General features: G+C 43.6%; 2 protein-coding genes across 2 annotated transcripts; one reads left to right on the top strand and one right to left on the bottom strand.

Moving 5' to 3' along the window:
• Positions 1–749: 749 nt before the first annotated feature.
• On the top strand, positions 750–4,439 carry LOC120843287. Its single transcript, XM_040214603.1, has 2 exons — positions 750–3,317; positions 4,368–4,439. The coding sequence occupies exons 1-2, from the start codon at positions 750–752 to the stop codon at positions 4,437–4,439; spliced, it is 2,640 nt and encodes an 879-aa protein (XP_040070537.1).
• A 1,729-nt stretch (positions 4,440–6,168) lies between these two features.
• LOC120843286 lies at positions 6,169–14,587 on the bottom strand. The gene is made up of 4 exons (XM_040214602.1): positions 14,454–14,587; positions 11,361–11,446; positions 8,797–8,877; positions 6,169–6,314 (listed from the first exon to the last, which is right to left on the bottom strand). Exons 1-4 carry the CDS (start codon positions 14,585–14,587, stop codon positions 6,169–6,171), a joined length of 447 nt encoding a protein of 148 aa, XP_040070536.1.
• Positions 14,588–24,358: the final 9,771 nt, after the last annotated feature.

Here is a 24,358-nt window from a genome sequence, read left to right as displayed (position 1 = left end):
ATGTAGGGGAAGAATTGAAGAAATGGGTTGAGGATGAAAAGGCTAGTGCTCGAGAAGAAAGGGCAAGGGCAAGACAGGAACGGGAGTTGGAGGGAGCACTGTTGGAAAAAGAACGAGAGGTTCTACAACTTAGACTAGCGCTACAGGAAGGAGCGGCGTCGGGTCGCGAAAGGATCCGAGGTGATGGGGAAGGTGCGCCGCCACTACACGGACACCAATTTAGTCCTCACAAGTTGATTCCCCAATTTAATGGAGACCGAGATGATTTAGATGCGTATCTACAGCGTTTCGAACGCACCGCGACGGGTCTCGACTGGCCCCAGCAAAAGTGGGCCACGACGTTGAGTCTTTGCTTGTCCGGGGAAGCACTGACGGTAGTTGGCCGCCTGTCCCCAGCAGACGCGCTAGATTACGCGAAAGTCAAGCTTGCACTCATGCAAAGATTCAGGTACACTAAAGAAGGCTACAGGGAAAGGTTTCGCGAAGCTAAACCGGAAAACGGAGAAACGAGGAGGCAGTTCGCCGCCCGGCTTGCAGGGTATTTCGACAGGTGGATCGAGGTCGCTGGAGTGGAGCGGACATTCGAGGCCCTCCGAGACAGCGTATTAGTGGAGCAGTTCTTACTCAGTTGCTCTAGCCGGTTGTCGGTATTTCTACGTGAACGAGACTTCAAAACCTTAGATGAGGTAGCATCCAAAGCGGATCTATATCTAGAGGCCCAGTTGCAAACAGGAGCGAGTAGGCCGAAGATGGAGGACTGCACCAAGAAGTCGAGTGCTGGAGAGACAGACAAAGCGACGAGCGGTGCAAGCAGAAAAACCATCCGATGCTTCCTCTGTAATAAGGTCGGCCACAAGGCAGAAAATTGCAAGAACCGCCCGTCTACGTTCAAAAAGCTGACGTGCTGGAATTGTGGAAGACCCGGGCATCGAGCCGAGAATTGTGGGACGAGACAAAACGATCGACCTCAAGCGTCCTGCGTATTAGCTGAGCAAAGCGACGGCAGTGCGGCCGAGTTTGATGAGGCCTATGTCACGCTTCAGAACGGCGCCAAGATCCCAGTGATCAACGCGGCCGTAGGACGACCTCCAAAGTTTCTAGTGGAAAACATGCCGGTAGTGGAGGGACGGCTAGGTGACCGCAAAATAACGGTTTTGAGGGACACCGGTTGTAATACGGTCGTTGTACGAAAGGAGATGGTTCAACCTGAGGAATTTACCGGGCAGTCCAGTCCAGTCTATCTGTTGGATAGGACCGTGAGGTATGTGCCGGAAGCGGAGATCAGGGTGAGGACGCCATACTTCACCGGAAGGGTAAGGGCGAAGTGTATTAGTAACCCGCTGTACGACCTTGTGCTCGGTAACGTGCCGATGGTGCGAGGCGTTAATGATCCGGACCCGAAATGGAACGAAATGGAGGAGGCAAGTCCAGCTGGAAAATTGGACAGGCAGACGGCCATAAAACAAAACCAGGAGACAAGCCAAGAAACAAGTGCAGAACAAGCTCCCAAGGGCTCTTCCGAATCATTGCCGGAGAACACCCCAAGCTCGGGACAACGCGAGGACGAGCCCATGCTCATCGCGAACGCGACAGAGACAGGAAAGAACAAAGATCAATCCAAAGAGCCGCGAGCCGAACTGAGGGTACCGCAGGTTTCGCCACTGGAAGCGACAGCCGAAGAGATGCTCAAGGAGCAAGAAAACGACAAGAGCCTCGAGAAATGTTTCCACAACATCGGTAAGACCTTTCCTAAGTATGGAGGAAGAACTAAGCGAAAGTTCTTTATAAGGAACAAGTTGTTGTATAGGAGTGTCATCTACAGCTCCGGAAGAAAAACGGATCAGCTGGTGCTTCCCGAGAAGTTCCGACGAACCGTGGTAGCCCTGGCCCACGATAGCATATTGTCGGGTCACCAGGGGATAAACAACACGATAGGGCTGGTCGCAGAAGAATTTTTCTGGCCCGGAATGCAGAGTGAGATACGAAGATACGTGAGATCTTGCGACGTTTGCCAGCGCACCGTGCCTAAAGGAAGAGTGGGTAAGGCACCCTTGGGGATCATGCCAACCATAGCGACGCCCTTCCAAAGGATTGCCATAGACATCATTGGCCCCATTACGCCGAAGTCGGATTCGGGAAAGAGATACATCCTGACCATGGTGGACGTAGCCACTCGCTACCCGGACGCGGTAGCTTTGCAAAGCACTGGTACCCCAGAGGTGGCGGAGGCGTTGATGGACATGTTCGCCCGATATGGCGTACCGGAAGAGATCCTCAGTGATCGAGGATCAAATTTTACATCGGACCTTATGAAGGAGGTGGGCCGACTGTTGTCAATGAGACACCTCCTAACGACCCCCTACCATCCTATGTGCAACGGCCTTGTGGAGAGGTTCAATGGCACATTAAAACAAATGCTCAGACGAATGTGCCAGGAGAGACCTAAAGACTGGGACCGGTACTTGCCCGCTCTACTTTTTGCGTACCGAGAAGTACCACAGTCCAGCTTAAAATTCTCTCCATTCGAACTCTTGTATGGGAGAAGAGTACGAGGACCGTTAGCAATCCTAAGAGAAGTCTGGTCCAACGAAGCAATGAAGAAAGAAACAAAGACTTCGTATGGGTACGTTTTAGAGTTGAGGGAGAAGCTCGAAGAAACATGTGAGCTGGCCCATCGATGTCTGGAGGTAGCGAAAGAAAAATATAAGGGAAATTACGACCATAAGCGGGTCAAACGTGAAATGAAGGCTGGAGATAGGGCGCTAATACTTCTTCCAAGTGATAACAACAAGATGCTTGTGCAATGGAAGGGCCCGTTTGAGGTCACGGCCCGAAAAAACGAAGTAGATTATGAGCTTGAGATTGGAGGAAGAAGCAAAATATTCCACGTGAACATGCTTAAGAAGTACGAGGAGAGGGAAGAGAGCGAACAAGTCGGCTTACGCTGTGGGGTGGCCGTAAAAGTCGACGAGGATAGCGACATCATCACCGAAGCAGGTGAGGACGAAGTTCCAATGCTCTCCCTGACAAAACAGCAAGACAAACGAGACGTGGTAGTCCATACCGATTTAAACAGAGAGAAAAGACAACAAGTGTTTGACTTGATCAGCGAATACGAAGAGATCTTTTCAGATCTACCGGGAAGGACGAACTTGATGACTTGCGACCTCCAGTTCACCACCCAAACGCCGGTACACATCAAACAGTATCCGCTACCATTGAAAGTACATAAGCTAGTGGAGGAAGAGATCACCGCGATGCTGAAGATGGGGGTTATCGAAAGATCGACGTCACCGTATAATGCTCCTATGGTAATGGTGAGAAAGCCAGACGGTTCGAACCGGTTCTGCATAGATTTCAGGCGTCTAAACCAGGTGTTAGTGTCCGATGCTGAACCCATACCAAGGCTAGACGTGACGTTTGCCAATGTGGGATGCAAAAAATTCTTCTCAAAACTTGATTTGACCAGAGGCTATTGGCAAATACCCATGGAGGAAGGGTCAAAAGCCAAGACCGCCTTTTCGTCATCAAGCGGATTGTACCAATTTAAGTTCATGCCGTTCGGGCTGAAAACGGCAGCAGCCACTTTCACTAAGTTGATGCGAAAGCTGCTGGAGGGTATCCCCGACGCACATCATTACATCGACGATGTACTGGTAGCAACAGACTCGTGGAAGCAACACGTCGACACGCTGAGAGAAATATTTGACAGGTTGCGCGCCGCCGGCATTACAATAAAGCCGAAGAAGTGGGAAATTGGATTCCGACAGATAAGCTTTTTGGGGCACCGAATAGGATTGGGGCTTATCGCACCAAGGCAAGAGATCCTCACGCGGATACAAGACGCACCCAGACCAACGACGAAACGTCAGGTTAGGTCATTTTTGGGGCTGACAGGATTTTACCGAGAATTTATACCAAACTACGCGGGAGTAGCGGCTCCTTTGACAAACCTGACGAAGAAGGGAGCAAGTAATGAGGTTGAGTGGGGTGAGCAGCATGAAGCAGCCTTCTCGCTCCTGAAGCAGTCGTTAGCCGAGCCACCCATTTTGCTGGCTCCGAATGTAGAGAAGGAATTCACTTTGCGCACTGATGCTTCTGACACGAGCATAGGGGCGGTATTACTGCAAGACCGAGACGGGGTATGGCATCCCGTAGCTTACGCGAGTCGTAGACTCAGCGAGGCGGAGAAGAACTTTGCGACCGTAGAAAGAGAATGCTTAGCACTGGTGTGGGCGGTGGAGAGGTTCAAGATTTATTTGTACGGCCAACATTTTCGGGTACAGACAGACCACCAGCCGCTTGAGTTCATCAACAAGGCTAAACACAACAACAGTCGCATCATGAGGTGGAGTTTGAAGCTGCAGGACTACAGCTTCCACATAGAGTACATAAAAGGAAAAGATAACGTCGGCGCCGATTACTTGAGCCGGATATAAACGTGTAATTAACAGAGGGTAGGTAATGGTAGGAAAACAGCGTTTCTCAGTGTTTCAGTTAGATTAGTTTTCTTTCTTTTTGCTGAGGACGAGTCACAATGTCCCTTCAGGGTTAATTGAGTAGGGCAATCGTATATCGATGGAGTAGCTGTGTTTTGAGGTTCGTGGGGAGGCATGGAAATCTCGTGACGCTATACACGTGCCGGTTTTGTTGATAAACAGGGTGGGGTTAGTACAGTGCCAAGAGTGTGGTAATGTGTTGTGCATGCGGATGCTTCAACGACAGGCCGTGTGCTGTGAGTAAAACGATACCCGAAGGGTTCTGCGGCACGCGCCCTGACAGCCGAGAAAAAACACCCAGGGAAAGGACACGCAAGTGTCAACGAAGAGGAAGAAAATTCACAAGATGAATTTTTCGAACATTGGGGGCATTGTCACGATCGTGAACCGGAGGAGGAAAGAGAAGAAGACGAGAAGGCGACCGATGCGTGGTGTGGGGAAAAAGAAAGAAAAGAAGAGGTTTTGGAACGAGCATCAAGAGGAACGAGACAGCACTGGTCCGGTGAACAGCACGGCGACTTCGGCTACGCTCCGGAGGAAGCCCCCCCCGAGGCCCGCTCCCGGGAGTCCACCGTTAACCAACGGGGCGACTTCGGCTACGCTCCGGAGGAAGCCCACCCGAGGCACGCTCCCGGGAGTCCACCGTTAACCAACGGGGCGACTTCGGCTACGCTCCGGAGGAAGCCCCACCCGAGGCCCGCTCCCGGGAATCTACCGAGATCAACCAACGAGGCGTCCGCCGTCAGAGCGGCAAGATGATGTTCTTCCCCAAGGAAAGAGACCTGAGAGCGCACCAGAGCCGGGACACTTCAAGGTTGTGAGTGCTAGGGGTGGAGACTTGGGTCTAGGGGACTAAGACAATACTGTACCGTACGGTTTCTGATGCCTTTCGCTTTTGTTTATTTATGTAAATACATGTACATACAGTGAAATTTCGTAACCTGTTCGTCCGGGTCCTCTGATTTCGGGGTCCGTCTCGGTTGAACGTGACACTTATCAAGTTGGTCAAATCGCTGGGCGGACATTTTAAAATTATAGTGAGGTCGATAGCGATGGGGCTTCTGTAAAAACGCCGAATGGCTCCGCGTTACCAACTTGCTCATCTATTTTCTCTAAGTGTTGGTTCTTTATATATATATATCTGTCCACTAAGTTTAGGTCAACTTATTGGACAACTCAACGCACCAATGTGGCCAATGGTGTTGTAGCGTCGTCTTCGTCCTCATTAATGGCATCATACTCACCGCTCTCGTCGCGTTGGTCGGTCATCGCACATTCGAGGCAGCTCCGCCGCTCCGCCGGCTTCGCGATATGCTACAGCCCTCGATTACTTCAACTAAGCGCGATTGTAACGCCCTGACACCTCCAAGTGGCAAAGCTTGTAATTACGGTACGCTTGGCCCTTCATGGCATGATGACGCCAACGCCGCGCCGAGTCTGCTGGATCTCCCGATATGCCTCGCGCTCTTCGATGGCTGATTTTGAAACGCTCGCCAAAATACAGGCATTTAGACGAAAAATACGGCTATCCGATTAAAGTAGAACCACGCGATTATTAATTACACATATAGCTGATGCTAGAAAGCTTATTTCTTAAATTTTTTGTTTATTTTAAAATTCGATTCGGGATATCTTCAATCCCTTGACAGCAATTGTCAATTTATTTTGATCACCCGCGTGGTTGCCAACTGTAAACGGGCTTGCAGCTCTTGTGGTACTGTAGCTTCGTTTGGCCACCGCAGTTCTTGTAGGCTTTTTCGCACCGCCTTGGAGGATTATTCTCTACTGTAAAATAGCCCATCCACAGCGTACAGCCTGAAAGAGCACAGAGAGAGAATCATCGATGTAAACAGTTATACGGAGCAGTCATTTTACGCGAAAGTTGCCAAAATGTGAGATATAACTAGTGTCTAGGGAAGTGTACAATAATTGCAGGCGGCATACAACGCGCAAGTGTTCGAGACTGGGACGTCAAATAGAAAACCACACATCCCGGTCTTGCAACTCCACAAACATACTTCCCTTGCTGCACAAGGTTCGCCATAGAGGAGGGTTACAGCGCAGTCACTGAGCGGGACTGGTTTAAGCGGTCATAGCAGAAACCAGAAAGACGAAGAACCGTGACGATGCATTTTGCCACTTTAGTTGAGACTCCTTTACATAGTAGAATCGGCTCTGGTGCCACGTTAAATAAAACCAAGTATATATCCTTTTTTCATTATTTTTCAAGAACCGTGCTATGTTGTGTTAATGTGCTACAATAGTTTTTTTTCTTGTTTTTTTTGCAAATCGTTAATGAATATACGGCAACTTCAAATCAGATGCTCACATCACGAGCAATCTTCGGGCGTAAACTAAATTCGTATTCATAAGCCAATGAGAGCACTGCATTTAAAATGTTCACAAATGCAGTACATTTATCGCACATAAATTTTATTTATGTAAGTATCTGGGTAAAAACGTTCGAGACTAAAATAACCCGTTTATTCCTACAAACGTTCCGGTCTGCTGGATCTACTTTCGAGTATTCATCTTAAAGAAGCTCTCAGGTTTTTGCTCTATGTTACGCCATCTGTGAGTACCAGCGTCAACTACAAGGTTTTTTTGCCGTTTACTTAGGTGTGAATAAAACAAAACGCTTTTTAGACTTGTTTTTAGACGCACACTCATGAAAGTTGAGCGGGCACAACCTAAAGACAGCTTTGTGAAAAGTTTTAATGCACTCTACTTGTTGTTTTAATTATGCGAACTTTTTTCTACGCCCGAATAGCGCTCCAGAACACCCGGTAGATTGCGTTCCTATTGCCACGACCACGTTCCTGACACGCTGGCCGTGTCTGACAACTAAAGCCCCTCTAGGCTGGGAAAAGTGGCGCCATTCATTGTTGTGCAAATGCTCGAGACACGTGCCGCGCGCCACTTCTGAGAATAACATGTCTTCAAATCTAACTTAGTGCTGCGCTGTGCCGTCATGATCTTCCCAGAGGCTGCACGATGCACGTGCCTCGTGCATCGACGCACCTTGAGCTACTTTTGCAACATGAGGGGGCTTTACTAACAACGAGCGCACTGCTCCATCTTTGTATCCTGTCACCTTAGAGACTGGCCCACATAAAGCTGGCTCACACATTTCTGTCGCTTGCGTTCTCAGCAACTGAAACGATAGAAACAAAACGTGTCGAGACAAGTGTTCTCCGTACTCAACGTAGCCAGCGGTGCAAGACGTATAGTTTGGCGAAGCCATCATAAGTCACGATCGTCACGGTGTTCTTGTCGTTTCTGCCGTTTTGGTTGTTGTGAACGCAACTGTCCCAAATGTGCGAACCAGCAATTAAGAAGTATCTTCCAAATTGTCGATCACACTTCAGTGGGCGCGATCAGGCCTTTTGTAGGGCTATACTCCGTTCCACCTTCAGTCCGAGCGCAGAGGACGCCACGAGCTATTCCAGCCGATCCAGCGCCGGGAGAAAATCACGTGACCTGCCGGTTGGGCGGAGCGACATGAGGAGCTCAAGGTCACATGACACTCTCTCAACGCTGAGTTGGCTGGGACGGCTCCTAGCGTCCGCTGCGCTCGGACTGAAGGTGAAACGGAGTATAGTTCAATGAACGGTGGAGGCAATAGCGTAGCCAGGAGTGCAGCTTATAGGAATTCAGCCCCCCCCCCCCCTGTTCACCTCCTTGGCTACGCAATTGAGAAAAGTTTGGCAAAACCCACACTGTATACTTATTGTCGGCACAGTCTGGGTGCTTAATGCCAGGCTTCTAAACAGTAGTTTAGATCAAACCACGATATTGGTTAAAACCTAGGCCAGCTGCTAAACTAACTTGTTTAGTGAGCTAAAAGAAGGAAGAGAACATTAATAAGCGACGTAAGTCTCGATTTCATTTGCTTGTCTCAATGTGCTACCATGGGATCGCCCAGCTACTAACACGTCCCGTTAAGAACAAGACGGCAATGTCTGCTCAAACCCCTTCTTTTTATACTCTTTTGGCTTCACCAGCCACAAACATGATTCTTTTTTTTGTGTGGTCATTCAATTGGATAAATCGTCGAGCAATAAGCTCGATGATATATCACGACGTTTGCCAGAAAGGCGAATGAACCTTCGACAGCTTTTTTTCATGGCTAAGCGGCGCCAACCTTTAGGGTAGAAGGAGCATGGCATTACTAAGAAGAGATGGCTGTTGCTACCCATCGTGAACTCGCATCAATATTCATTTGGTATGCCTCGTGATGCTGCTACTCTTCTCACGGAGGTTAGCGGTACCTAGACCTTACATTAGACAAACTCACCTGATCCGTCTTCTATATTTAAGGTTTTTGTAACTTGACACTGCTCCGATACGTTCATGTAAATCAGTTTTCGTTTTTGCTCTGTTGGACGCAAAACAGAGTACATATATGACTTGTTTTCAGAATTTCTTCACAAGCATTACTTGCAAGAGGATCAAATCTACACACGAACTGGTTACGAAACATCGTAATCTAGACACGTTCGATTCTATTTTACTTATATGAGGGCTAAGTATAGTTACATACAGGACGCTAATAGGAAACAAGATGGCAGTCACCAACTGCAGTGGGAAAAGTTTTCAAGAATAACAATATTTCAGCAACTTCGTTTAATATGTGTGTAAAACACCAAACATGTTTACAGTTTTGAATTGCAGCGCTGTTTTTTTTATTTCGTTTTTCTGGGGGGTCTTAGTGTAAGAAAAGGGCTCCCTTCATTGTTGTCTAAAGACTTATTAAGCACACCTGATGTATCCTAAAAATCTTACTTTTATCATGCCCAAAAATAAAACACGTATGTACGTAACAAATCTTCCTGTAGTCAGCTACTAATCTTGGCGCAAAAAATATTTGCTTTGTGAGTCGGACCCCGGTTTAAAATACACATAACTAAGCTAGTCGAAGTATATTTGTGAAATCATCTCTTTATACCTTCATATTTGATAAACATATCTTTTAGGTAGGGACATGGATTATCGCTAGGCAGCGATTTAAATAACTTCGAGACATAACTAGAGTTTATTTAAAAATACGCATACGTAAACGGGGAGGATATACCGGGTATTTTTACGACGACCTTTCAAATATCCTTAAGCTAGTGCGTTTGAGAAAAAAGGGAAACTCTTTTCAGAAAAAAAAACTGCCAGCCGTGGCGGACGTCGGGATTTGAGAAAACATACTGCTGAGCAACATAATTATCTTAATTTATATTTAACTTCTTAGTTAGTGGAAATAAACATGATTTTAACTAAAAACTTCCTCAGCGTCATGGAAAGCTTTTCGATCAGTTGACTGTAGGACGAATTCAAGCACGTGGAAAGCACGGTGATGCGCAATAGAGGTGCCACTCCTGCAGCAGGCGCAAGGCCGGTGATGCGAAATCACGAATGATGACTTCATTCTTTACGTCGCTTTCCCTTATAGCCCCATATTCTTATCATTCGCGTGTTTGCAACGAAGGCTTTGCGCCTGCTGCACGAGTAGAGAATAAATAAATGGGGAAAAAACGCGGTGTCTCCTTCCAATCTGTTATCGCTGACAGTTTCAAAAATACATGACGTAGAGAGTGTGGCCAGGTCGCCAGCGTCCCACTATGTTTAAGCCACAGTCAATGAGGCCAGGGCATTACACGGTAAGAACGCCAAGGAACAAATCGTACCCCAAAACGTACGAACATTATAAGCCACGTCCTGCGTTCCTTCAGACCTCGGTTACTTTAGATATACCACAGATATATATATATATATATATATATATATATATATATATATATATATATATATATATATATGCGTGCGTGTGTCCGTGTGTGTTTGTGTGTGTGTGGTAAATGCGTTTATATGTTTCAGAATAAGAATGATGGAATCGTTGAAAAAAAATCTCCTCAGGTTCTGAAGGCTCAGTTTCGCGCCTGCCGACCTAGGCCTTGAGGCACTCAAAGGGGCGATCGCAGGCTATACGAACAGCAAGTCGTCTGCTTCCTTTGCAGGGGTTGTGGTAGCGTCAGAACGCCGACATCTGATTGTTTCGGAATGAAGGTTAGTGTTTAGACCTCAAGGCAGCTTGCTTTGTGGTCGACCCACTATCCTACTATCACAACCAATCAGAGGTCGGCGTCTTTCTGACGTCACCGCAACTCCTGCGCCAAAAGCAGAAGACTTGCTCTCCGCATAGTCTATGAAAGATTAAGACGTGGAGGACGCGGCCTATTACGATCACGCTTCGTGCTTTGTTATTCGTTCTTTGTCGTTTTTTTATCGGCTTATATTCGCGATCTTATTGGCCGCACGGAAAAAAAAAAGATGCTCCGGGTTCTACGCGCATTGCATTTCGTAATCCCTCAGTGACTACAAAATACGCAGTTTTCTCATAAAATACGCTTACTCTGTAAAGTAGTATAATATTTCTGGAAAAATTGGGCATTATAATTATTTAAATTCTTTAGTGTCGATTTTATCACTTTAAAAAGAATGGCATGGATAATATTCTCGTACTTTCATAACAAACTGCATTCTACTGCTACATCGCACGCAAAGTGGTTAGCGTGAATAAATATTCAACTTCCTTTTCTTATTTTACTTCACGAACATTTCAATTGAAGGCAGCACTAGTACATTTGTAGAATTTCTCAACAGCGGTTTTGGCGAGAGTCAGAATGCCGCGTAGATCCTGAAAGATTGTACGATGATCCTCCACATTGAAAAACTGCAGTCCAAGAAATGACGGTGCTCCAAATAAAGCGCAAGGTAACTGGTATTTGTAGTTCTTTGCATTTTTCATGGTTTCCAGCATGGGGAGAGCGAAAGGTTGTCAAAAAACGAAAGCCCTTTGACAAATTAACTTACGTCTTTTTGATGTTTTATTAGTATAGAAAAAAGCATTGGGTTCATTTGCGTAGAACCCTACGATAACATCTCCCTGCTTTGTGTATCTAAAAAGAAATATTTAATAAAAGGTTAAGGGATTGATCGTTGTTTTACACAATAAGAAAACAATACACAATTCCGGACATGGGGTGGCCCAATTTTTTAATCCTGTCTCCGCCGTTTATTTTGAGTTTGGGCTGTTTCGTAAAACTTTGATTCATTCGATCAAGTACGGTTATCTTAACGGAATATTTTAAATTATATTTTTTCCTTCTCCCTTTCTTTGTTTATTTTTGTTAGATTTTTGTCCCATATCTATGTCTCCCCGCACCGTTTCACATAACAAAGCTCAAGCGAGACGGCGGCTCATTTAATTTGCACGTAAATAAAACATTTCAACAACATGCGACGACGAAGCGACTCGATCTACTATCCCCGTACAAAGATAGGTGCCAACCAAATGCAAGGTGATACAGAGGTCTCTGGGAAAAAAACCTTCAAATAACAAAGCAATCACTGGTAAACTGAACATTACGGAGACTAGCGTAGCGCTGAAGGAGGCGTAATAAAAACTTTCAGCAGATCGTCTGCTGACCTGACAAGGCGATCCCTGCCGTGAAGATCGGCGCGTATCTTGTGTGCCAGGGGAAGGGGGGGGGGGGGGAAGTAGATGCCTGTCGCCGATGTCTTGCCGTTCACGAAGTAGTTGAACGCGCTTAAGGACTTGTAGGTTTTGAGTCGTTCTACAGTAGTTCTTTGCTGCCGTCTCGAATAGGTAGATTTCCCATTTTAGGGGCGAAGCTCCTTAGGGTCTAGCCTTGTCCGTCCGGCGCTGGGATGGCAGTCGATGCTCACATCGATTGCCATCCCATCTGTCTTCTTAAAAAAATAAAAAGATGTTTGACCAGTCGACAGGATTCGAACCTGTGCGGGGATACCCCAATGGATGTCTAGTCCATCGCCTTAACCACTCGGCCATGACTGCGAGACGAGTAGCGGCCCTGAGGTGTGGTAGTAACTCAAGAGCTGAGGATCTCATGGATGAAACGCTCCTTTTAGCCACTTAACGTCTATACAGGAGAAGGCGCAGCGGTCAAATGGCATATAATCGCGTTAAACTTTATATGCATTGGCTCAACGTTTATAGACGAGAGGGCGCTGCGGTCAAATGCTCAAATGCGTATAAAACCACGTTCCGTACCACACATTGTCTTTTTGACATGGATGAAAACGAACGAGAAGCTCGGCATGCTGCGGCTTAGCGTCTACGCAGACAGCAAGCTGCTCCGGATGCAAGGGAGCCAGAAGCTGCTGCAAAGTGCCAAAAACGCCAAGTTGACTAAAAAATCAGCGCCATCGGCACTACCTATGAACAAGATCAGTATCGTCAGGACCACCAGAGCTTCGCCCCAATCAACATCATTCACCACGTGGAGATGCGGTCATTTTCTTCGAGGAACAAGTGCTCGTTCTTCTCATCCAATGAGCTTAAGTGCATGTTTTTAGATGTCGCAGTCGGTCATCGGCAGCGAGACTATTAAAGTACGTGCTACTTACTGCGGGCCTCAAAAACAACCATAAAAAATGGACAACAGAAAGCAACATACTCCCCACGGAGGATGGTTTATTCCTTTGTTTTTGTTTACCGTTGAACACCCTCTATAACTTAAAACATACCTTCCCGAGAAAACTCGTTTGTTTCGCCAGAAATGAAACAATCCCCAAAATCGCTTCAGTGACTGAGGAGTCATATGATTTGACATATATAATAAAGTGTTGTTTTTGATACCCTTAAATATAATAACAAATACGGAAAAGAACAAAATGACACCACGTTACTGTAGGAAGAAAATCTAGAAATGATTATAACCCGCTTATTTATTTGCTACTCTGTGTGATATTCGAAGCGCAGCGCGTGCAGCATGTTTTCATTCTAGTGTTAAAAAGCCTATAACAATCTTTTTGTTTATTTGGACAAAACCTGACAACTCAAAATCATTATGATGTAGATTTTCTAGATCTGCTTTAACTTGTAATTTTATTTTGTTTTATTTCACTAAATATTGAGAGTTGATTTGTTTAACTCTGTAAACTTATAGGATTTGTTTTTCCTTTACTCTTCAGGCGTTATGAAGGTCAAGCGAACATATTTTATGCATTATCAAAATTTCACTCGAAGTAACTCTCAAGTGTTTTTCCTCGAGCGACGCCTTACTCGCAGAGCAAACATTGAAGGCGCCCACTATCTGTGTTGAATGCATTTGCTTGAGCAATATTTTCAATAATCAGGAACTAGATTACGTTTAAACCACGACCTGTCATAGACGATGCATGTACTTCCGAAGGGACCCTTTGTGAAGCTCTTGATGAGCTGCACATCGGCCGTGGTGCTACCGCCGTCTCCGAATTTCATGCCTGCTCCAGTAGCTTTCTGGCATGACGAAGCATGCGGTTGCGTTCCACCATCTTTGCTTTCACTTTGGGTTCGCAAACGCACCTTATCCTGGGCCTTTGCTCAATGTTGCCAAGTAGTGGGATTTTTCTTCTTCATATTTTCGAAAAACCTGAAAGCTCAAAGGCACAACGAACGAAACGTGGCCTCTTTCAGAACTGCATGCGCGTAATTCTGCGAACAAGGGCTTATTAATATTAGAAAAAAGATTAAGAAAGTTTTTTTATAGGGCCCCAATCTAAGTATGAATAATTATTTTTGTCGTACGGCAAGCTTACAGGTGCACAATCGTGCGAAAAAGAACGTAACTAACCGGCAGATTATTATAAAATATTTACCGGCACATGATAGTCAAAAAAAAATTTTTCTTCAGTAGGCACTTTTGAAAGAAGCCTGAATTATAGAAAGGGCGCGGGGGGCGGGGGAGCAAGGCTAGAAATTCATTTATGGTTTACGTGCGAAGTTTCGTTTTTACAAATGACCTGCAGTAGTCTGGAATCTTCTTCAGATCGCGATTTCTTTCTGAGCAATGATTAAACTCAAATTTTTAATCGATATTTGGCTGTAAAGTAAATAAAAAACTTCAATTAAAGGCTTGTAACTTTCAAATGCATACTTACGGGTCTCTGCCGTAATTTGAGAGCATGTATTTGATTTTGATGGGATCCTCTTCGCGTTTGTCATCTCCTCCCCACCTATCCACGCATGAGTAGTTGCCAAATAATCTATCATTGGTGTAATCACGATACTTCATGGAGTATGTGCCATTCGTAAGGAATGCCTGAAAACAAAAAAGTGAAAGCCGTTTACAACTCCCTGTAACACAGAATTAGAGCGCAGCTCTTGAGGAGGAGGAGGGAAGGGTACTGGGGGGTGAAGTGACCTGGGGGGGGTCACGCGACCTTTGGGGGTCACGTGACGATGCCGATGATGTCATCAGTGACGTCACTGATGACGTCATCCGTGATGATGACGATGCGGATGCCGGTGACGTCATCAGTGACGTCACTGATGACGTCATCAGTGATGATGACGATGACGATGCGGATGCCGGTGAGGTCATCAGTGACGTCACTGATGACGTCATCAGTGACGATGACGATGCGGACTCCGATGACGTCATCATCGATGATGACGATGACGATGCGGATGTCGGTGACGTCATCAGTGACGTCACTGATGACTTAATCCGTGATGATGACGATGACGATGCGGATGCCGGTGACGTCATCAGTGACGTAACTGATGACGTCATCAGTGATGATGATGATGACGATGCGGATGCCGGTGAGGTCATCAGTGACGTCACTGATGACGTCATCAGTGATGACGACGATGTGGATGCCGGTGACGTCATCAGTGACGATGACGTCATCGGGGAGGTCACGTGACCTCGGCGGGGGGTCACGTGACCCTGGGGGTGGTCACGTGACCTCGGGGGGGGGTCACGTGACTTGGGGGTCACGTGACCTCGGGGGGTCACGTGACTTTGGGTGTCACGTGACCTTGGGGGTCACGTGACCTGGGTAGGGGTCACGTGACCTCTGGGGTTCACGTGACCTTGGGGTGACCTTGGGGGCCACGTGACCTTGGGATGACCTTGGGGGGTCGCGTGACCTTGGGGTGACCTTAGTTACGCAGACGCCGACTGCGACGCCGACGCCGCTCAAGCCGGGAACGGGCCCCTAAGAGCTGCGCTCTAAAAGGCCGGGGAAGGTCATTGACGCACAAAGAAAGACATCGTCTTTAGGGGTCTGTCTTATTCACATGTAAGGCTATGATTTCTACATACCTCGCGATTTCTTTTTCTTTAGTCAGTCAAAAATATCTCCAGTTCACCACTGTTTTGGTCTCTTATAACTAATGTTATTCTTTTTTTTAACTAGGAACGCACTAAATGTATTTACGTATTTTCATCAACACACCCGACCGGTATTCAGGACATCTCGAGTACGGATTCCGTCCACACCATATTGCTTTTTATCATATTTCTACGTCACTTGTGATGGTTTCCGTCTCTGCGCATCTAATTGGTTTACATTAAAGAGACAGAAAAAGATGTTGAAAATGGCTTTTATATGCCAGTGTATTTCATGCGTTTACTTGCTGGTGTCGGATCGGAAGCGGGGGCTAATATAGGGGGAGTTGAAGGGGTGACCCCTCCCCCCCCCCCCGCAGAAATTCACAAACACACAAAAACACTGAAGGTGACTTCTTTATAAATAAAGTGGAAGAGCCACATTTTGTTAAGAAATAAATTATTCGTGCATGGTAGAACGGTGCCTATTTTTGTCCGTGACGTCACATCCGGCAGTGATCTTATATTTATCGATAGCTTCATTTCTTCGCACGCTCCGATCCCCCAAGCCTGACTCATAAATTCGTCTCTGTTCGAAAGCGGGAACCGGATGGACACTATTTTATAATCTGCCAATACACTAGCAAACTACGCGAACGACCGTTATAACGCTAACTTTATGACTGACCTTCCAACATATACAGTTTTTCCCAACTACTGAGTATAAGGTTTAAAAATATCACTTGAAATAAATAAAGTATTTCGTCGTAATGACCGAGGAAGTTACCATTGAGAGCTAACAATTAAAACTTTAATTATATGAGAAGTACTAAATAATTTCTGAAATATTTACGTTAACACTGACACTTGAGATATTTGCTCGTCGTCTAACATGCATACCAGTTGCTAGAAGGAAACCCTAGTGGGACTCGGTCAGTCAGAACTTTTAAGTTCACAAATATCGCATACACATACGCAAAACACAAAGTTTGTTAAATACGTTTTTGTTGTTGTACACCTCTTTTCATATCACATAAAATGCTAATTACTCTTTATTTTACTTACACGCTTTTGTTCAAGAAAACTGGAAGAACAATAAAGTATTCTAGCAATATGTAAACCAGTTCGATTATTCTAATCTCTGGTCGCAATGCACAACTGATCGGCACTCTTTTATGCGCTCTAGAATAGAGCACATGGTGCGAGCTTCCAGAGGTATCTGGAAGCTCGCACCGTAGTGAAGAACCTCGGAAACACTCGGGGGTACACAAAGAAGTTTACAAACACAATTCCGTCTCGGACTTGTGGTTGCCCCTTTTTTCTGTGTCGGCTCGTCTCCGTTTTTCTTTTTTTTTTTCAGTTTGATCGTTTGTTTGCTTGACAGCACAATCACCCTTATTTCAGGAAGCTCGCTTCTTATACACGTAGAAGATATGGTCCAGCAGCAATCTTGGATGAAAACAAGCAGCTACGGAAATCACTGCTATATATCGACTGAAAACCGTTATTTCGAAAGAAACTATCAGTCGGCTTACCTCAGTTGCATTATATCGTGGCCGTTTTACACTCGCTTCATGTGAACTGAAGATGGACCCCGCCAGAATAAAGCAAGAAACGAACAGCGATATACTCATCGTAGTTTTCGATTTAACCGCTCTCCGGTCAACTGACTTCGTAGTATACAAGGGAAGGAAGCTATACACGTTAATGAAACATACCGACTTTTATATTCCCGGTTTTGAGTTTGTTGACCCAGGATCTTAGAGCAATGCGGTGTTACAAATACCACCCACTCGCTTGTGAACGTATACCGTAATGCGTCGTGTATCTTGACGTAAGAGATATTGCGAAAGTGTTTGTTCTATACGTCTTCCATCCTTCGTTCATTTCTTGTGGCACAATGAAAGTTCATATTCGTAGAAACCAAATCTTTTCTGCTCTTATAACGTCATAGGCTTAGATATGACGAGTAAAATAAAAGTCAATTTCAGAAGTGCTTATACGAGTATCGCTATTTCTTAAATTGCTGTGTCAGAACTTCCACAAGACAAATTTGGAATACTTGACCTTATATTTGTACACATCAAAACCTGTAGTCAACATTAAACCCTCTTTTACTCGTTTTAACCTACCACATTTCTACCATATAAAAAATTGTTTGCCTAAAATCCTGCAGAAAAAAAAAATTGCTATTAGTGATGCGCTGTTGGCGATGATTTTTCTAGGCCAGTTCAGCTGGCAAGAAGGAAACTAGTGGAATTTGCGAAAACCGCAAAACAGCCGGTTCAGGTTGCCAATTGACCGACTGCACATCAACGATAGGTGCTTTATGTTTGATCATGAATCTGACAATGTGCGTGAGGTCGACGATATTCAGTCTAGAGAACTTATCGAGATTCCATCGACATCAAACCAGGCACCCATCCAATGAAGCTTAAACGTAAAGTATAACGGCGCAAACCGTTCAGCATAGGCAATTCCAATTGTCGTGACAAACAAGAGTCAAGCAAGACTGTTGTGGCCACGAGAAACCCGGACGTGGGCACAGTCATGATTATTAACTGCCGCAGTATAAAAAATAAGGTGGACGAATTCTAGGGTTTAATCGAAACGGTCAGACCTACGATTGTTTTGGGGACGGAATCCTGGTTGGATGACACAATAGGATCAAACGAAGTATTTCCAGATAATTATGCTGTTTATTGGAAGGATAGAAATTCGCGCGGCGGAGGCGTGTTCGTCCTTGTGGAAAAAGGCGTTCCGACTACACCTTTGCCGATACCAGATGTAACTATAGAAACAGCGTGGTGCCAGATGTGTTTAGAGGGTAAACATTTATCGGTTGTGTATACTATCGTCCTCCAAACGAGAACAGTAGCGGCTTAGATGAACTAGCTGATTTAATCCTTGCGGCCTCAAAATAGTATGTCCTTCTGGGCGGAGATTTTAACATTTCCGATTTAATTTGGGAGGACGGCAAGGCGACCGACTCAGGAAGTACGCTTCATACTAAATTGAGTGCCATTGTGGAAATGTTTGACTTAACACAATACGTCAGGGAGGAAACGAGACTGTTAAATGTATTAGATTTGTTGTTATGCAATTTACCGGGTGCCATAGACATTGTTTGTGTAGTACCGGGCATTTCTGTTCATAAGATTGTGACAGCTGATTTGGTTCATCCAAAAATAAATAAATATAAATGTCAAGCAAGAAAATATTTTATTACGATAAAGGACGATATGATACCATAAGAAGCGAACTTGTTAGTTTTTTTTTTCGTATTTTTTAGAACAATCTGATAAGGTTAGTATTGATGCACTCTGGAACATGTTCAAATACAAAATCCATGACCTAGTAGAAAAATACATTCCTATCGGAGTAAAATCCTCAAAAACTAAAAATAAGCCCTCGGTGTCAAAAGAGGTGAAACAGATTATCGTACTAAGAAGAAGAGCATACCTTCGATATAAGAATAGGGGGGGGGGGGGGGCGAATCCAACAGGGTGAGATTAGAAAACATAAATACTCTTTTTAAAGCTACAATAAAAAGATCCAAAGACGCGTATTACGAGCAGTTAGAAACTAAGCTTAAAATGAACCCAAAAAAATTTTGGAAGTTTGTAAAAGCAAGTAACAAGGACGATACATTTGTTCCTCCTCTTTTAGTAGGCGATGAACTTATCGAGAATGAAAAAAAGAAAGGCAACGCATCTAAATAAATATTTCGAATCTGTTTTTTCTAAGCCTGCTACATCGTGCTGTCACCCAAACGTGCAACAAAAAATAAAATATGTCATGTCACCCATTGAAATAACATATAATGGTATAGCCTCGCTGCTGCGAGAACTTGATGTCCAGAAAGCAATCGGACCGGATAACATCTCTCCGGTTATATTGAAAAACTGTTCTGAGGAGTTGGCAAATTACTTGTGTGTTCTTTTTAATAAATCTCTACTGGAACAAAAGCTTCCATCTGATTGGAAAATGGCAAATGTGGTGCCAATACACAATTCAGGAGCAAAAAACTGTGTGGAAAATTATAGACCTATTTCTTTGACGTGCATTTGCTGCAAGCTAATGGAACATGTCATTTGTAATAATCTCATTGCTCATCTAAACGTCGAAAAGTTTCTTATTTGAGATCAACACGAATTTCGTATTGGAGCATCCTGTAACACAGTACTTGATGTCTCTCATTTTCTTGCTGGAGCCATTGACGCTAAAAAGGAAGTAGATTGTTCGTTTTTGAATTTTCGAACGGCATTTGACCTTGTAGATCATGATTTGTAATTTTATAAACTTAGCTTACTGTCACTGCATAGAAACGCACTGGCTTGAATTAAAGATTACCTAAGTGGATGAGGGCAATGTGTCGTTCTCGGTGTGAAAAAATCTGAATATGTAAAAGTCGAGTCTCGTGTCCCCCAGGGCTCGGTACTGGGTCCTCTGCTCTTTCTAATCTATATAAACGACATTATTTCTGGCATGCAATCGTATATTCGATTATTTGCGGACGATTGTGTTTTTATAGATTAATTAATGATTTTAACGATATTATACTTTACAGAGTGATCTAGATAAAATTTCTGTATGGCGTAAAATTGAAGAATGAACCTAAATGTTAAAAAGTGCGTGCATGTTAAATTTACTAAGAAAAAAATCCCACTACTTTCGTGTACATGATAAATAATGAAATAATTAAACCTAGCTCGAATGTAAAACACCTAGGTGTTATGTTATCTAATGATATAACGTGGACGGGACATGTTGAAATGATAGCCGTAAGGGCAATACGAATGCTTAATGTTCTACGGAGACATTTTTGGCAAGCCCCGAGGAAAATTAGGCAAACTTTATACCTTACATATATCCGTCCGTGTATGGAACACCCCTCAGTTGTCTGGAATCCACACCAAAATTATTTAATAGACAAACTTGAAAAGGTACAAAATCAATGTGCTAGATTTGTATTAAACTATTACGAACTTGGAGCGAGTGTCACTAACATTAAACATACCCTACATTGGGAGAAACTCAGTGAGCGTAGAAAATTGTTTAGGATGAAATTTTTAGATGATATCTACAACAATAGACTATTAATTAACAAAGATGTGTTTTTACGTGGACCGTTTTATGTGTCCGAAAGAGCAGAGCACCCCAAGAAGATTAGACCGTACTCTTGTCGCACCGACACCTTTGCTTTTTCTTTCTTTCCGAAAACCATAGAAGAGTGGAATAGGTTGACGAAAGATGTGCTTCCGGCAAATTTGGTTTTTTGAATTTTCAATTGTGTAGTGTTTTTATACACAGTGTGTTTTCATTTAATTTCATTATTGATCCATAGAAAGTGTTTTGTTTTTTGTTTGTTTTTGCGTAGAACTTGTGTTCTAAAACAAAAGTGTTTGTAGGAAACCCACCCCCTGCAACAATGCCTCACGGCGAAGCAGGTTTTTTCTGTAAATAAAAACCATAATATCATGCTGAAGAACAAGTACTATTTGCTGAAGTGCATAGTTGCTTTTCTGACTACTTAAAGGGAAGATGGGGCACTTCTACATTTGAGAAAAAACGCTTGAATTGCGTTCATTTGGCCTTTAGAATAACAGATATCAAAATTATATTTCAATGCGACGCGCCGGAGAGCCACAAGAGCAATTTCAAAATACGACTGAAGCCCCGCCTCCCTAGCCTTGGGCAGCCAAAAGCGCCGTCGATGACGTCACGGACAGCGACTGTCTTTCGCGTTTTTCTCGCGTTTAACAATACTTGCGCAGCAAATGGTTTGGGTATTCGGGTTCACGGGGTAAAAATATACTAGAATTCACTTCTAACTCATTTTTTCCAAGAAGCTCCGTAGCTTCCCTTTAATAAAAAGTTGCTCTGTTCAATAAAAAAAAATTGGGAATCGCCTTTTTTTTGTTACCTCACCCCTGAAATGATTAAACCAATTTTAGCACAAAACAATGAGAACTGTGGGTTTCGCTGTAAACAGCCGAGGTTTGCGACTTGGAAAATAAAGGGGACAACAAACAAACTGTACTTGTGAATACACAGACCCGGCGAAATGCTGCACTGGTATAGTAGAGCACCGCTACGTCTACGACATCAGGCTGGATCCCATAAAGCCATTTTATTTATTATTCATTCTTTAGGAATACTGCCAATCTCACACGTAGATTCTGGCAGGTAGAATCACTGCAAAAAGTAACACAAATACGAAAGAAAACAATATAGGCGAAACATTATATGGCCAAATTTATAAAAGGTACACTAAGAAAGCATATAGATTCAAAACTACCTATTCCCAGGAACCGCCAAGCACGCTTTTGTGAGAAGATAAATTACCATCTGAAAAAAACACCAAAACATAAACGTGTCGCCCACATATATACAGCGTCCTACGGAAACTACGTGACGTTGAACAGGTGACGGCTACATGAACCATACGTTGCTTGAAAAACTAGTAATTTCTAAAAATTCGGTGTATGGGCAACATGCAATCCATTCTGAATATATTTAAATGCAGTTACGCCGTTGTGTAAGTTTTATAAACAGCCGCAAATCAAAACTTAATGTTTGTCAACAAGAAAACATGGTCATGAGTGCCTTATGATAATGTTTACTTCGAGAGGTGCGAACAAAAATTCAAAACTGGAAAAGAAGCTACTTTCCAAAAGTTCAGACATCAAAAACACTCAATGAAGGAAAGAACATGGAAAAGTAATCCAGACTCTCAAATATATCTGGGTTTATATTGCAGAGAACGTTGCAAATGGTTGTGAGAATGAAAGCATGGAGTTTAGAACAGAAACACACTATTGCCTAGGTTGTTAACAGAACCTCTCTAGACAGGCGGAAAGCATCATAACTGACAGCCCACCAAAGAAAGAAAATGAGTAACCAAGCACTCAATTATACAACGTCCCTCAAATATAACAGATCAGGCCAACTCAAAAAGCTCCTTGTTTTTTGTTTTTTTTTCCTCTTAAAACAACTTTCTTCTATATTTGGCAAATGCGCAAAAAAAAATTCAAAAGCTAGAAGAGTAACAACGTTATTCACAAAAAGAACACTTGGGCGTTCTATTAATACTGAAGGCAGCCTTGACAGCGTTCTACCGTTTGCAAATCGTTAAACGTGTTTTTATTTGCATAACAATAGGGGGTCTTTCCCTAAAACAAGGCCGAATTACACAATACATTATTTTTCTTTAATTTAGAAAGGTGAAATTTCTCTTACGATCTTGCGGAGTACGGTAGAAAGCATCCCCATTCACTGATGGAGCGTGTATCCCTGGTTCCCATTCACTAATGCATTTCAGTGTGTTTTATTTCATCCGTTTTCATATTCAAAACAAACGGTACAGGTGTACTCAACTGGAAATAGGTGCTAAATATAACGCTCACACTGACGTTCGCATCCAGAGTTTCTAAATTACACGAGAAACCATAAGAGCAGGTATTTACATATGATTTCTTTCGGCAACGATCGCGTGATTTTTTGTCACTTCAAGAGCTGTTTGCCGAACTCGACTCAATAATGCCAACTGCTTAGATTTGAGGTCAACTGTAACCCGTTAACATAAGCATATATCTTCTTTCTTAGCAAATTCTCCACACAACGAATACAATATTTTAATACAGTACTAACCAGATAAAATGGCAGGATTAATTTTTTTGTTTGAGATAATAAAAGTGCTCTGCATTTCAATGAAGATATTTTAGCATCGTTTCCATGCTATCGTTGCAAAACTGAATATTTGCAAACTGTACACAAATATGTAACTCCGTATTAACTGTGGACTCAGACATTAACTTCAATTCCGGTGTCTCCACAACCATGAAGGTCTTAATTTTACTTGCCAAATACTCACACGTAAGGTATACAGGTTTTTTTTTTCTGTTCTTTTGTTAGCGGCACCGAATTTTCAGAAAAAAGGGAAAGTGAGATAGGGAAAGTGAGATAGATTCAGACCCGGGGGAAGGTGTCAATGCCCATGGCGGCCTCTAGTAAAAAGGTGAACTTAGGTAATTAGTTCGCTAATGAACTAGAATGATTTGACTAACTTTGTAATGTTTCACTTGAGGGCACATAATATATTTGGAGAATTGCAGCTTGACCTCAATAGTGGTCTAGCTCTACCATCAAAGTTTTATTTTAAAAAATGTGGTAGGTGCTACGGGGTCAAGAAATTTCACTTTGGTACACAGCGTCGCACCAAAACAAAGCGAGAAAGAGCGCCGGTAATAATAATAATAATAATAATAATAATAATAATCAATCAATCAATCAATCAATCAATCAATCAATCAATGTTTTTATTCGTGCCCGGGAACAACCTTGCGGTCTTGGTAGAGGTGCACTGTGTTAACATGTAAGGCAGAACAGGGTATAAAGCAATAGTACGGACAACACAAACAACGGACAAGCCCTAGAAAAGTACACTTAAAAATTATAAAAAGTAAACACAAAGTCACAACACACGATAAGCTTAATGGTACTACCGCCAACACCAATTGCTAGAAAGAAAGAAAAAAAAATGCATTCTAAGTGGGGAATTTCGGCGTGAACGCCGCAAGTTAGTGCATACAGTTCAAATTTAAGTGATGGCCTTTAACGTTTTTACAAACTGCAGCGTGTTATTGTTAAATATGTCGAGTGTTTCAGAAAAAGAAGAATTATAAGTATGCCCAAGTCTGGACACAGGATCGTGGAGGTTGAGTA

Source organism: Ixodes scapularis, unplaced genomic scaffold, assembly GCF_016920785.2.
Source record: "Ixodes scapularis isolate PalLabHiFi unplaced genomic scaffold, ASM1692078v2 PGA_scaffold5__190_contigs__length_132052651, whole genome shotgun sequence".
NCBI lineage: Eukaryota > Metazoa > Arthropoda > Arachnida > Ixodida > Ixodidae > Ixodes > Ixodes scapularis.
Note: the sequence above shows the minus strand (reverse complement) of the source record. Positions and strands in the feature narration are given on the sequence as shown.

Excerpts from the sequence above, each read along its gene's own strand:
- LOC120843287 (XM_040214603.1), top strand. The coding sequence starts at position 750 with ATGGAGGACTGCACCAAGAAGTCGAGTGCTGGAGAGACAGACAAAGCG. Across the intron at positions 3,318-4,367 it reads ATAATGCTCCTATGGTAATG|GACTACAGCTTCCACATAGA; the intron begins GTGAGAAAGCCA and ends TTGAAGCTGCAG.
- LOC120843286 (XM_040214602.1), bottom strand. The coding sequence starts at position 14,587 with ATGAAGTATCGTGATTACACCAATGATAGATTATTTGGCAACTACTCA. Across the intron at positions 8,878-11,360 it reads TAATAAAACATCAAAAAGAC|AGCAAAAACGAAAACTGATT; the intron begins GTAAGTTAATTT and ends TGCGTCCAACAG. Across the intron at positions 6,315-8,796 it reads AAATATAGAAGACGGATCAG|GCTGTACGCTGTGGATGGGC; the intron begins GTGAGTTTGTCT and ends GTGCTCTTTCAG.